Raw genomic sequence first — 15,081 nt, forward strand, 5'->3', positions numbered from 1 at the left:
TGGCGGAGATGTTTTCCCTCAACTTTGATGAGGAACACGCTTTTAAGGTCATGACAAAGGCCACCTTACAATCCTTATTATCGGATTGCTATGACTTCTTGGTAGCCAGAAGACGTCGCCGTAGGCATGCTTTATCAGAGGCTACTATCCGCCATGAGCCGAATAAGCTCATTAAAGCCTCCGCTTCGGGTCCGGACCTGTTTCCGGAGGACATGGTCAACTCGGTGTTAAGCGAAGCTGCCAGGGTGAACCAGAGCCTCAAGATCCGTTGGGGTCTCACTCCCAAACGGAAGTTCGAACAGTCGAATGTTCAATCCCGGGGCAGGAAAAGGCTACGTCCTTATAGCTCTGCCCAGTTCCGCCAACCTCTTCAGGTAGTCCAGCCGGTCCCGGTTGCTCAGACCATCCAACCCTCCACCTCCAAGCCTCAGCCCCAAGAGGAATATGTTCTCGTCCCTAAAAGCCAAGTGGCTTCGAGTTCGTTCACCTCACCGGCTTACAACCCTGCCTATGAGTCCCGGGGTTCCTCTCAAGGATACCAGCGAGGCAGGGACCTTGGTTCAAGAGGTTCCTTTCAGAACAGAGGCAAGGGGAGATATTTCTCCCGTGGAAATGGATCACGCGGAGGCCGTGGCGGAAAATCCTCCAACTACTGAGATTCTTCAGGTAGGAGGGAGGCTTTATGCGTTCAGGAGTCGCTAGAGGTTCAGTCCCTGGGCCTTCGGCATAATTTCCAAGGGCCTGGGGTGGAGTTGGATAGAAGGGCCTCCTCCACCGAACAAATTCCATCAACTCCCGGCACCGGATCTGACCCTGTTTACCCAGGATCTATTGCGCAAGAACGCGATCAAAGAAACAAAACATCTGAAGTTTCAAGGTCGCTTATTCAGCGTCCCGAAAAAAGACTCAGACAGCCGGAGAGTCATCCTCGATCTTTCCCTGCTAAACTTGTTCATTCAATGCGACAAGTTTCACATGCTTACCGTCTCGCAGGTACGGACCTTACTTCCCCGTGGGGCCGTCACCACCTCCATCGATCTTACCGATGCTTACTATCACGTTCCAATAGCAAGACATTTCCGCCCATTCCTAGGATTCAGACTAGGCAACAAGGCTTACACGTTCAAAGTGATGCCTTTCGGGCTCAACATCGCGCCCAGAATTTTCACGAAACTGGCGGAATCAGTCATTCAAGAACTTCGAACCCAAGGGGTCCAAGTCGTCGCATATCTGGACGATTGGCTAATCTGGTCAGACAACGTCGAGGATTGTCTCAAAGCGACAAACAAAGTGATCCAGTATCTTCAGTCTCTAGGATTCCAAATAAATTTCAGAAAGTCCCGCCTAACACCGGAGACCAAGTTTCAGTGGCTGGGATTACAGTGAGACCTACGCTCTCACACCCTATGTCTTCCCAGGTCCAAGAGAATAGAGATTGCGAAGAATACCAAACGCTTTCTCGGGGAAAAGATAACATCCAGAAGGAATCAAGAAAAGATCCTAGGATCCCTACAATTCGCTTCAGTGACAGACCTTCTTCTGAAAGCGAAACTGAAGGACATAAACCGGGTTTGGCGCTCCAGAGCGAACAACAAATTTCGAGACAAGAAGACCCGTCTTCCTTCCATTCTTCGGAAGAGGCTTCTCCCATGGACAACCACCAAGAGCCTGTCGAAATCGGTCCCGCTTCGGTACCCTCCTCCAAAGATAGTCATCCACACGGATGCCTCCCTATCAGGTTGGGGAGGTTATTCCCAACACAGGAAGGTTTAGGGCCTTTGGTCCACAATGTTCCAACAGTTCCACATAAACGTCCTAGAAGCCATGGCGGTCTTACTAACTTTAAAACGTCTTTCCCCGGCCAAGAAGCAACACCTGAGACTAGTTCTCGACAACGAAGTTATAGTCCGTTGCCTAAACAGGGGGGGCTCCAAGTCAGGCACCATCAACCATGTGATGGTAGCAATCTTTTCCCTAGCAGCCTCAAACCAATGGCACCTATCAGCTGTCCATCTGGCTGGAGTTCGGAACGTTGTGGCAGACGTACTCTCAAGGACGACCCCGTTGGAATCAGAATGGTCACTAGATCGAAAATCGTTTCAGTGGATCCTCTCCCAGGTACCGGACCTCCAGGTAGATCTCTTCGCGACGGAGTCCAACCACAAACTGAAATGTTATGTGGCCCCCAACCTGGACCCTCGGGCTTACGCCACAGATGCCATGTCTCTGAACTGGAACACCTGGGAAAGGATTTATCTTTTCCCACCGGTGAACCTATTGATGAAGGTGCTGGACAAACTTCGAACCTTCAAAGGTCAAGTAGCCCTGGTGGCCCCCAACTGGCCCAAGAGCAATTGGTTTACTCTTTTACTGGAACTGAGTCTCCGCCCTCGCCAGATTCCCAACCCGACTTTGACCCAAATAGTACAAACGCGCACTGTGTTCGCTTCCTCAAACATTCGGAACGCCCTAACTTTATGGACTTCATGAAGTTTGCGGCCCACAAAGGGGCTAACATAGATCCCCAGAATACTTTATTCTTAGAATCAGATAAGATAGACTCCACTCTTCGTCAATATGACTCAGCGGTAAAAAAACTAGCAAAGTTTTTGAAGGATTCTAATGTTGTCTTTATGACATTAAACCTTATGGTTACCTTTTTCAGAACCTTGTTTGAGTCAGGTTTGGCAGCTAACACTATTACTACCATTAAGTCTGCCTTGAAGAAAATTTTTCTGGTCGGGTTTAATATAGATCTAACAGACTCATTGCTAGCTTCAATTCCAAGAGCTTGTGCCAGACTGAAACCATCCATTCATCCTAACTCGGTTTCCTGGTTTCTCAATGATGTCCTCAAACTGGCGTCAGAAACCATCAACGACTCATGTGAGTATATACCTCTACTCAGAAAAACTCTATTCCTTATGAGTTTAGCATCCGGCGCTAGAATTTCGGAATTAGCGGCCTTGTCAAGAGATCCAGGCCACATCGAGTTCCTTCCATCAGGAGAAGTTCTCCTCTCCCCAGACAAAGTCTTCTTGGCCAAAAATGAAGACCCTCAGAACAGATGGTCCTCCTGGAAAATTATCCCTCTCCCTCAGGATCCTTCCTTGTGTCCTGTTACCACTCTAAAGTCCTTTCTATCAAGGACTTCCTATAAGACCTCAGGACCCTTGTTCGTCAGAGAACAGGGAGGGACTATAACTTTAAAAGGGATCAGACAACAGATTTTGTATTTTATCAAACAGGCTAATCCTGAGTCTTTCCCTCACGTCCATGACATACGGGCGGTAGCAACCTCAATAAATTTTTTCCATCACATGAACTTTGCAGATCTTACTAAATATACCGGATGGAAATCCCCGTCAGTGTTCCGGTGGCACTATCTTAAACATCTAGAGGCCCTTCAGCTCGCTACCGTAGCCGCAGGGAGCGTGGTATCCCCCCAACAAATTAATTCCTAATTAATTCCTGAAGGTACTATGTCTTGCCATCTTCTTCCTCTTACCTGCCTCACTTACAGTTCCTACCTGAGTTCAGTTTGTTATGTCACACCCATGGGTGTCCCCATGTCTTAGATATTGTTTATCTCTATTATTAATTGTCATATTTACATTTTGTCCTGCAAACTGTATTTCTTTTATGTCCAGTTTTATATGGTTTTATCTAAGACATTCTGACCTCAGATCCAATTTTGATTTCAAGTTTTATTTTTACATTTTGCCATCCCTTCCTGGGATATTATACCCTGTCAGTTTTTGATGTTATAAAAGACTATCGTCTACTACTACAACTCTTGATTAAACTACTGTTATGTTATGTTGATTTTAATTCGTTCCCTTATATTTACTGAAGTTTGGGTTCGTTTCTCTGGTACTATTTCACTGGCCGGCACAGGTTGAGCCCAGAAAAGGGATTTTGACGAAGGAAAAATCTATTTCTGGGCGAGAGACCTGTGCCGCCCAGTGAACCCACCCTAGTTGTCCCCCCCTGATCATACCCCAAACTTAGGGGTGCTATAGGGAGTGCTGGGCAAGCGTGGGTAGAGTTAGTAGTACTAGTCTGCGCGGCAGGGGAGGTTGATCCGCACCTCACTATTGAGGGATTTTGAAGAGGAGATATCTAAATGGTACGAGACCTCTGGTCATATTACGCCCTAGATTATACCGACACCAATAGGTGAGCGAGCTAGTTCAACCTAGCATTTCTATGCATTTTTTCTCTGGTAATATTTTAGCAGTTATATTCCTTAGAAATGGTGCTGTAGGAGCATTTCACTGGGCAGCACAGGTCTCTCGCCCAGAAATAGATTTTTCCTTCGTCAAAATCCCTTTTATGCTTTATCTGCTCATTTCTTAACTGATTTTCACTGGAGTTTCTACTTTTTCTCTATTTAACTTTGAACTTGGAAGCCCTCAGCCATAACAACATTTGTAACACCAGAGAAAAATAAATGTAAGCTTTGCGATACAGAGAATTATACAGTATATATGAAGAGAATGGAGCTAACAGCACTAAAACAAAAATGTATTGCCGTTGTGAGAGTTTTTTTTACAACTATTGCCAGGCAAGACTACATACAAATTTCAACTCCTATATGCGATAAGTTATCTATTCAATAGGACCCCATAACCACTCGGCAAGCAACGCACACGTTAATACCCAAAAGGCTGTTAATTTGATGAAAAGTGAGAATGGGTACAGCATCTTCATGAGAAGTATTAGATACAGTGCTGCTTGCAAGACCTCCATGAGGAAGCACAATCAATGTTGCCGACTATTCATGGACCTTCACGTAACATTCGTATTTGGAGGCAACATGCTTTAGGAATTCCGGCACTTCCATCTTGTAGGTCAGGGTTTGAAATTCCTGATGCAGTTAATTATTTATAAAATGGTTCCTTGTTATTAGTCTGTGATACTGGCACTGGTGATGCAGACAATTTTAGTTTTTTTTTATCAGAAAAAGGCTGGGAGGCTTGGAGGATTTAGAAATTTCTGAAAATCAGACGTGCGATGGGACCTATAAGGTGTCCCCTAATTTGTGGTGTCAGCTTTTCACACGACATATCATTATTAGAGGGTTATGAGTGTCCAGGCTATTTGTGCTACTTCCTGACAGAAAAGAAGCCACATATCATCGTCTTCTGTCAGCTGTGTGGAACTTAAGGCCAAATTGTTGACCTATAACCTGTCTTGTAGACTATGAAAAAGCTATCCATAATTCATTTGCTTCTGTCTTTCCACATTTAGATGTAGTTGGGCATGTTTTCCACCTCAGACAGTCTATTTGGAGGAAGATATGTGCACTTGGTGAATCTAGGATATAAAACACATATGACAGTTTCTAGCTAGAAATTAAGTGTTCTTGCATTTTAAAATTTCTGCCAATCAAGATGTTGTCAATGGGTTTGAAGATTTGTCTAATAATGAAAGAAATCCTTTTTTATCTTAAGGTCTAAATAAAATATGAGCAAAAAAATTTCTTTTCACAAACCAATTTCTAAAAATATAATGAAGTGGAACTTACCTTCGTAGAATATGTCGTTGTGAATTTTACCTATCGTGGCATTTACCGAAGTAGAATTTCCTTTGTGGAATTTACCTAGAACCCATAACATTACAGTACCTATATTTTGGATTCAAGCCCGTGGAGGATTTCCTGAACAAAGTGCACTACTTTGAAATTGTTAATGACATTCTCTTCAACTTACACGTGTGAAGCAGAGTTCTCGGTACTGGTTTCGATAAAGACTAAATATAAAATCACCAGTTCGTCTTGTACTTGTGACATAGAAGGACATCTTGTCACTTGTTTCAGAAAATTAAGCAGACATCAAACTAATTTAGCTAGATATATGTAATTTTCATTGCCTTAATATAGTAACCCTTTTGGATTTCTGAGTCTTAAATACCCTCAACAATCGGTTGAAATTATGAATTATAATAGTTTGGCACATAAGTGAAATTATATGAAGTTTAAATGGTAAAAATATGAAGCATGATCTGAATAAGGGTCGTTCTTATTGTTTAAATACGATGCATGTTTCTCATTTCATTTGTTAAATATGAAATATTACATTTTGGTGTAAAAACTATTGATACCTCTACACAATACATTAATCGGTCACCATGACCTCATTTCTACTCTATTATTTTTCCTCACCATGGCATACATTTTATTTGGAAATTTAATCAATTTACTTTCAGGAATGTAAGACATATACGCATTTTGATTACGTGGCATTCTTACATAGATGTCTAATTTGCTAATAATATAAATTGAAGATATGTGCATTTGTTATATCTGTGGTTGTATATAGGATTATTTGGACTATTCAAAAAACAGTATGCCACAGGTACTGGTCCGCAAAATTTTTTGGACTTATTTGCCAATTCTGTGAAGTTGAAAAGGTTGGGAACCACTGCATTATAATACTTGAAATGGACAGATCTAATCCTAGATGATTGAACACAGAATTGCATGGACCTATACATATTCTTCTCTTTCATCATACACCTGACATGACTGAGATTACCAAACAATTCTTCTTCACTCAAGGGATTAACCACTGCACTGTAATTGTTCAGTGGCTACCTTCCACTTGGTAAAAGTAGAAGAGATTCTTTAGCAGCTCTTTTAGGAGACGGATACTCTAAAATCAAACTATTGTTCTTTAGTCTTGATTAGTACCATAGGTTTGTACCATGGTCTCCCACTGCCTTACACTATATAGTACTCTTGTTTGAGGATACATTCAGGCACACTATTCTATCTGTTTCATTATTTCCTTTCCTCACTGGGCCACTTTTCCTATAAGAACCCTTGGGCTTATAGCATCAACCATTTCAAACTAGGGTTGTAGCTTAGCTAATAATAATAATAAAAATAATAACAATAATAAAAATAATAATAATAATAATAATAATGATAAAGTAAGTTAAGTGGTAACAAGATGTTTTGAGGGAGTTGTATTATCGAGAGGAGAGATACAAGGATTCTAGGAGCCTAAAAGATTGGGTAGAATTGTGGAAGACCCATTCATGGGCAAAAACACAGGATTTGCAGCTCTGGTAGATACAGTGTATTATCATTTGACAAGTTAGGTTAGGACTGGAAACTGGGTAAATTGGTCATGAAAGATTACCCTGAACTAAAAATCAAACCGAATTCTGAGCTACCACAAAAGGAGTTATTGGTATTAAATTTTCAGTATAACAAAAACTTAGTACATAGGCTGTTGCAAAAACAAAACCTGGAGTGGAAGTAGTGCTCACATTCCCTCTATAATCACTGAGCCTAACCTTCTCTTCTAAAATACTAGAATTAACTTCAAGTGAAAGTATTTCAAAAACACTTCTTAGCTTATTACTCCCCAAAAAAATAAATTAGCAAATTAGCTTGTAATCCCTGAATATAAAGGTTTTTATTTTTTTAGTCGTAATGATAGACTCAACAGAAGGGATTATGATAATATTTGTAATGAGTTAGGTAACAGATTAGTCTGATGGGAGTCTCAACATCTTTGAGGCATCCAAGATTTATTAGAAACTAAACGATAATAAAGTTAGTAACCGTTTTTCGTTATAATTTAGTTATGCAAATTTAATGACTTATCCATAACCAGATGGGGGAATTGAGAGGTTTATAGGGCTATTATTATTATTATTATTGTTATTACTTGCTAAGCTACAACCATAGTTGGAAAAGCAGGATGCTATAAGTCCAGGGGCCCCAACAGGGAAAATAGCTCAGTAAGGAAAGGAAACAAAGGAAAATAAAATATTCTAAGAACAGTAACAACACTATAATAAATATTTCCTATGTAAACTATCAAAATATGAAGAAAATAAGAGAAAGAGAAATTAGATAGAATAGTGTGCCCGAGTATACCCTCGAGCAATAGAACTCTAATCAAAGATAGTGGAGGTCCATGGTACAGAGGCTATGGCACTACCCAAAGACTAGAGAACAATGGTTTTATTCTGGAGTGTCCTTCTTCTAGAAGAGCTGATTACCATAGCGAAAGTCTCTCTTCTACCCTTACCAAGAGGAAAGTAGCCACTGAACAATTACAGTGCAGTCGTTAACACCTTAGGTGAAGAATTGTTTGGTAACCTCAGTGTTGTCAGGTGTATGAGGACAGAGGAGAAGCTGTGAAGAATAGGCCAGACTATTTAGTGTAGGTGAAGGCAAAGGGAACGTGAACCATAACCAGAGAGAAGGATCCAATGTAGTACTGTCTGGCCAGTCAAACGACCCAATAAATCTCTGGTGGTAGTATTTTAACGGGTGACTGGTGCCCTGGCCAATCTATTATCATTATCATTACTTGCTAAGCTACAACCCTAGTTGGAAAAGCAAGATGCTATAAGCCAAGGGGCTCCAACAGGGAAAATAGCTCAGTGAGGAAAGGAAGCAAGGAAAAATAAAATATCTTAAGAACAGTAACAATATCAAAATAAATGCTTCCTATATAAACTATAAAATCTTTAAAAAACAAGAGGAAGAGAAATAGGATAGAATAGTGTGCACGCGTATATCCTCAAGATAAGATTTTCGAGTGTCCTTCTCCTAGAAGAGCTGCTTACCATAGCTAAAGAGTCTCTTCTACCCTTACCAAGAGGAAGTAGCCACTGAACAATTACAGTGCAGTAGTTAACCCCTTGGGGGAAGGAAAATTGTTTGGTAATCTCAGTGTTGCCAGGTATACGAGGACAGAGGAGAATAAGTAAAGAATAGGCCAGACTATTTGGTGTATGTGTTGGCAAAGGGAAAATGAACCATAATCCGTGTGAAGAATCCAATGCAGTACTGTCTGGCCAGTCAAAGAACCCCATAACTCTCTAGTGGTATTATGTGAACGGGTGGCTGGTGCCCTGGCCAACCTTCTACCAGGGTAGAAGAGGAAACTCGAGCCACGGCCCTGGGAAGCCATGGTGATGGGGCATGATATGGGTTCACTGCTCCAGCCTCATGCACCTAGAATGTGCATCCAACATGGAGCCATGGTTGAAAGCCACACGTCACTGTTCAGTACTTCTTCCTGTCCTTCTTCCCCCTCTTCCTCTTAGACTAAGAGAAATCATGGTCAGAGGATGTAGAGGATGAATCAGAAGAACAATGAGCATGCTTCTTCTTCCTGACTCTTACCTCAGGCTCTGTTAGCAGAGTAGTCGAGGTATAAGTAACCAACACGATGATGTTCCCCTAGGGAACACAGTTTGTTCCCAAAGGAATCACAACACTGGGATACACGATCACAGGAGAGATGGAAGGCACACTAACAGGGGTTCCGCGATATGGTAACAAGCTGGGTCACAGGCAAAGGTAAAGACACAGACAGAGCAGGGTTAACAGGCCTTGGGCCTTTAGGCACAAGGATCGGGGTGACGGGCACTGGGGAAGGGGTGGCTAACACAGGGTTGACCGGAGTAACCCCGCCCACAGGAGCAAAACACACATTTGGCCCTGAGACTGACTCACACCCACACTTAAGCTTTACATACCTCAGATGCTGGAACTTTCCCTGATGCTACAGGTGTCACTTTATGAGCCTTGACAGTTCTTTTGGGCTTGGGGGGGGGGGCACCTGGGTCACTAACTATGGGGGGACACCTGGGCCCCTAACAATGGGGGACCACCACGCCTTTCACCACTGGCATCATGACGGGAGACACTGGCACCGGGAAAACCAGGGGAGAGGTAGTCTTAGCTACTAGCCCCGTCAAAGTGATAGCGGGCCTACCTGAAAGACCTACGGAAGTCTAACACTTTCTTAGGTTAAAGTTGTGGTCAGTGGTCTACACATAGACAGGTGAGGAGCTTCAAGCTTCCAAAGGGGTGAAGCAAATACTGTGGAAACCCTATACTGTATACCCCGGAAACCTGAAAAGCCCACAAATGCAGGTCCTGATGCATACTCTCTGGGGACTGAATCAAGGGTGTATGCACAGCCAGCGGCAGCATATGCACCCACTGAGGAGATGGAGAATCAAAAGACTTCTTCAGTTTTTTCTTGGGTGCTGCCAAGACAGACACCAGCAAAGGCTTGGCTATCTTCTTCCCCATCAGTTGTATGCCTGCCACTTCACAGGAGGCCACGACCTCCAAACGTTACATAAGGATGATTGCGAACAATGATGCCGCCTACAAGAAGCACAGAAAGTGTGGATCTACAGTCGGTTTACTCATAAACTTGTTGCAACATCCAACTTTTCCCTGGCAAATACGGATCTCTGGCATCACATTCATTAACACTTACAACCAGCACTTGCTTCCTGAAAAAAAAAAAAATTAAAATTAGAAAGTTCGATCAGGGAGCAAGGAGTACATCTGTACTCTATTGCAATCAAAAGCAAAGTGAGGCAAATTCAAGCTTGTAAGGAGGTGGGATTTCTTGCCTGCTCCGGCACCAGTTGATTAACACTTCCTTTAACAATTCGAAAGAGAGTTCCAGTTCTCACTGAAAACCTCTCCCTATCAAAAGTACAATGGTTTTTATTTTCCGTATAAACAAACAGCTGAAGCGGTATTATTAGTCTAGATACTTGCAAGTTTTGAATAAACCTCCATTTAACCCTTTCTTAGTCAATAAATAACACTGAACTGCATTATTAGCTGTACCAGAAACCATGCAGTGTGAATATGAAATGCATTTTATGTAAACCTGAATTACCAATTCAATATTTTCCTATTATCAGAAGATAATACAGTGGTTCTTATCTAAAACTAATAACTTCATTTAGGTATCTAGCAACATAAATGTAAACTGATAAATTGATTAATCCTTATTTGAAGTTGAAACTTTCTATCTAATCTTATCTATCTTTTCATACCATATTAATCTAGTAGGAAGATAGGGGTGCCATGCACTCCTATAATACAGTTTTTAACCCGATTTTTCACAATCCATTAGGTCTGTGGGAATGGAATTTCCTTTGTTCCCCCTTCCAAATAATGCCCCATGTGGGTCATTGAGCCCTTTTTTTTTGGCTATTTTGGATTTTTTAGGATGCAAAATTTAGGGGTAATGGCAATATAAAGGGCATTTTCCCATGCGAAAAAATTAGTTGCAGGTACGTATTAGGTATTATTAAATTGGTAATATCCTGCACTTTCACAAGACCTCATTAGCTACTCAAGTAGTGTATAGACAATATCATCAGGGTCAAAAGATAACAATAAAGGGACGCCAATTTAAAATTCTTACCCGTCTACATTGTTATCCACCCTGCACCTAAGTAAACACATCTATTGGATAACTTTGCTTGGTGGGAAGTGTAAATGTGTAGGCCATTTTTAAAACAAAAAGAATTATTTAACTTGTGTACAAAGTTAATATCATTACAACCGTTACTGAGGGATTAAGTTAGGGTTTGAAACAGGGCAGGTTAGGCTGAAAAAATTACCGTTAAACAAAGACTTGTTAGTCTTCTGAGCTTTCACAATAGTAGATAATGACATTAAAAGCTTTTCAAGCTCATGACTATCAAAATTAATTAGTTGGGAGTGTAGTAAAGTTAACAGCTGTAGTGGCATTATAAATCACAATTAACTTTAAAATGAACTATTCCAGTCCCCTGATTTTCCACTTGAACTAAAAGCAAGCTTACTCTTATGCTTTGAACTTTAATTTAATCATTAACCATGAACATACTTTCCAAAGAGGAACAGCGAGGATCTTTCTTTCCTCACAATAAATCTCTAAATTTAAAAATAGTACCTGGCACAGGATAAGCAGAGAATATGGATCATGATCACAAAAAAAAAAAAAAAATCCTTTGAAAAAATTATGCAGAAATTCATAACAAATGCAGGAGAATACCTCTTTAAACCACTAAAAGAAATAGTGCACATCAACTTGGTGTCATGTTAACCTCAAGATTTAAGATGATATGACATGCAAAACATGCTATTGTCATTAGACTTCATTTGTCTTTAATTGAGAGGTATTATTATATTGGAAGGAAAGAAAATAGGTAATCTTTCAATTTTTAAGAAGTTACTTGAACAAAACCAAGCTTCCAGGAACGAAAACAATATGAACATCATAGGAGATTCATAGAAAAAATAAATATTTCACACTGCAAATCTACCAGTTGGGTAGCAATCATTTCACTTGATACAAAGTTTTTCCGTAAGAGAACTATCTACACAGATTATGAGGCAAAACTAGTAATACATATTCATTTTACTGTATCATTAATAAATTGGAAAGCATATATTGTAAAAACATCTACATTCTAATCAAACATAACTCAAATAAATTCTTTGCACCCTCAATTTACCTTGACAATACTTGTGAGAAGAGAGCTGTATGATAGTCAACCATATCTTGAGTAGCAAAGAAAATAATTATTTTCCTCTCATCGCCATACTGAAAAATAAGATTATAACAATTACATACAACCAAAGACCAGTAAAATAGAAAATAAATATATTGCAATAATCTAACTTGAGGTTTCTTTATTTTTCGAACGACAGTATAAAATTTCTTAGGAGAAAGTTTTCATGACAATTGTCTAATATTCCTTTCAATAGCTGAAGGGCATACAAACATTGCTGATGGATTTTAATTGTATCATTTAATATTTACAGGTAACAGTACTAAATATACATAAGAAATATGAAATTTAGTATTATTGTACCTATTTCAAAAACAGTATAACATGATCACCATGAAAGCTGCTTTGTTAATGCAGCAATCAATTTTGTTTTAAGTTAAATACTATAATTCAGCATTCCCCTTCAACACGACAAGTACGATGTCTTCTTTCCAAGAGTTATTATCATCACTATTATTATTGAAGTTACATGTAGAATGATAAGGAATCTTTCTAAAATGAGACATAAAAGGGAGCAGGAATAATTTGTAGTTAGAAATACAATATAGCCAAGAAGAAAACAAAAGGAAAGCATAAATAGTAACATAGAGAAAGCATCATTTATTGTGTTACAACTGCAAACAACATAAGAGTAGACATAGTCCAATGTCATAGACCTCACACAAAGGCCACTAGTTTCAAACACAAGAAAGGAACCCACAGAGTATTGTATTTGCAATGTTTATGATACAATAAATTTTTTCAATATACAAACACATTATTATAGGTTGTCCTAATCACCATGAAATAACTCCCCAAGCATTCACAAAAGATCAGAATAAATTTCCTCGCTCCATGTGGCTTGACCTGATGGGCCGAATCCTATTCTTCATTTGTTTATGTCCCATACGAGGAAAGAATGCATGCATGATTTGGGGGTGAGAATGTATTAAGGGATTACACACTGAAAAAGAGTATTCTTGCACCAAGAAAAGTAGCTTTTTCAATAAAAGTTATTTCATTAGCTACTGAGGTTAGGTAGACAAGAGCGATGCCCACAAAGAAGAGCAGTAATTGCCGAAAGGCATCACTCAAGTCTCTCGCTGGAGCAAAGGCTAGTGTCTCATGGTGCACGCAGAGGTAAAGTAGCAGTCATACACATGGTACTCACCCTGTTGGGGGCCATGTGGTTTTAAATAACATATTAAGAGAGGAAATGTTTAACAACAGTTACCTTTTTAATCCTTGCATATCGTAACTCAAGATTGGGTTTATATGTTCGTGAGCAAAGACTTTTAAATAAAACTGAGTGAGGCTGGATTATGGTTTTGCTATTATTATAATTATTATTATTATTATAATTATTATTATTATTATTATTATTATTATTATTATTATTATTAATTATTTTACTATTTAATATTTTCATTATTTATTAATAATTTCTATTAATAATTAATAACTATTATCAATATTAATTATTATTATTGCTGTTATCATTGTTATTATTATTATTATTATTATTATTATTAATTACTATTAATCATCATCATAGTAGAATACTATAAGCCAAAGGGCTCCAACAAGGAAAATAACCCAGTGAGGAAGGGAAATAAAGAGACAAATAAACTGCACGAGAAGCAACGAAAAATGAATATCGAACCCCTTAAGATCCGTGAAAACATTAAAATATATGTACCGGTATCACATATAAACTATGAAGAGAGACTTATGACAGCCTGTTCAACATAAACAACATAAAATCATTCACTGCAAGTTTGAACTTCTGAAGTTCCACCCATTCAACTGCCTGATTAGGAAGAACATTCCAAAATCTGGTCACAGCTGAAATAAAACTTCAAGAATATTGTTTAATAATTAACTAAATATCTGTTACAGTACTGTACTACATACAGAATGGTACAGTCTGGAAAGATCAGAATACAAATGATAGTCAGAATCATGAAAATCCTCATGCAACATGCATAAAGAACTAACTGAACGACAGTGGAGGAGATAAATATCAACATCAGTTATAAAAAAAATCAACAGACAGCAGGTTTTTGTAAAACAAATTAAGATAAGATTTAGCAGCTGAAGACCAGACAGGTAAACAATACTTGAAACAAGAGAGAATAAAAGAATTAAAACATTTCTTCAAAACAAAAATCTTAAAAAAAAAACTTTCACAAAAAGTAAATATTTTTGTGCAATTGAAGAAGACAAAATATGTTTCTCAAAAGTAAACTTGCAATCAAGAAACACACCTAAAATTTCAAGACATATAGAGTTAAAGAAACATTATCAATGCCAAGATCTAGATGTTGACGATCTGCTATACTCAACCTACTTATAATCATAATTTAAAGTTTTGTTAGGGTTCAACTTCATGCTCCATAATTTGCACCATGAAATAATTCTAGCTAGATCTCTATTAAGAGAGTCAACCACCCCAGATCTAAAATCAGGTGATGTAATTGAAGCAAATGGTGTAGCATCATCTGCACATGCAAGATGCTAGTTTTCTAACCTAAACCCCATATTATGTGACAAAAAGTAATGGGCCATGAACACTCACCCAAGGAACACCACACATCACGTTCTTATACTCGCTATGGTGCCTATCAACAATCACTCTTTTATGATCTATTGCTTATAAATTCAATAATGATACTAAGGAAAGACTCCCTTGCTCCCAATTGTTCGAGTTTGAAAAAGTGTCATAAATAACACAGTCAAAGGCAGCACTAAAAT

General features: G+C 39.1%; 1 protein-coding gene across 1 annotated transcript in view; it reads right to left on the bottom strand.

Moving 5' to 3' along the window:
- The window catches only part of LOC137639544 (ATP-dependent DNA helicase DDX31-like), a 327,968-nt gene that overhangs the window by 137,668 nt on the left and 175,219 nt on the right, over window positions 1-15,081 (bottom strand). The window contains exon 8 of the mRNA XM_068371811.1: window positions 12,292-12,380. Coding sequence (XP_068227912.1) covers window positions 12,292-12,380 — 89 coding nt within the window. The remainder of the gene's footprint in view (window positions 1-12,291; window positions 12,381-15,081) is intronic.

This window comes from Palaemon carinicauda, chromosome 4, assembly GCF_036898095.1.
Source record: "Palaemon carinicauda isolate YSFRI2023 chromosome 4, ASM3689809v2, whole genome shotgun sequence".
Lineage (NCBI taxonomy): Eukaryota > Metazoa > Arthropoda > Malacostraca > Decapoda > Palaemonidae > Palaemon > Palaemon carinicauda.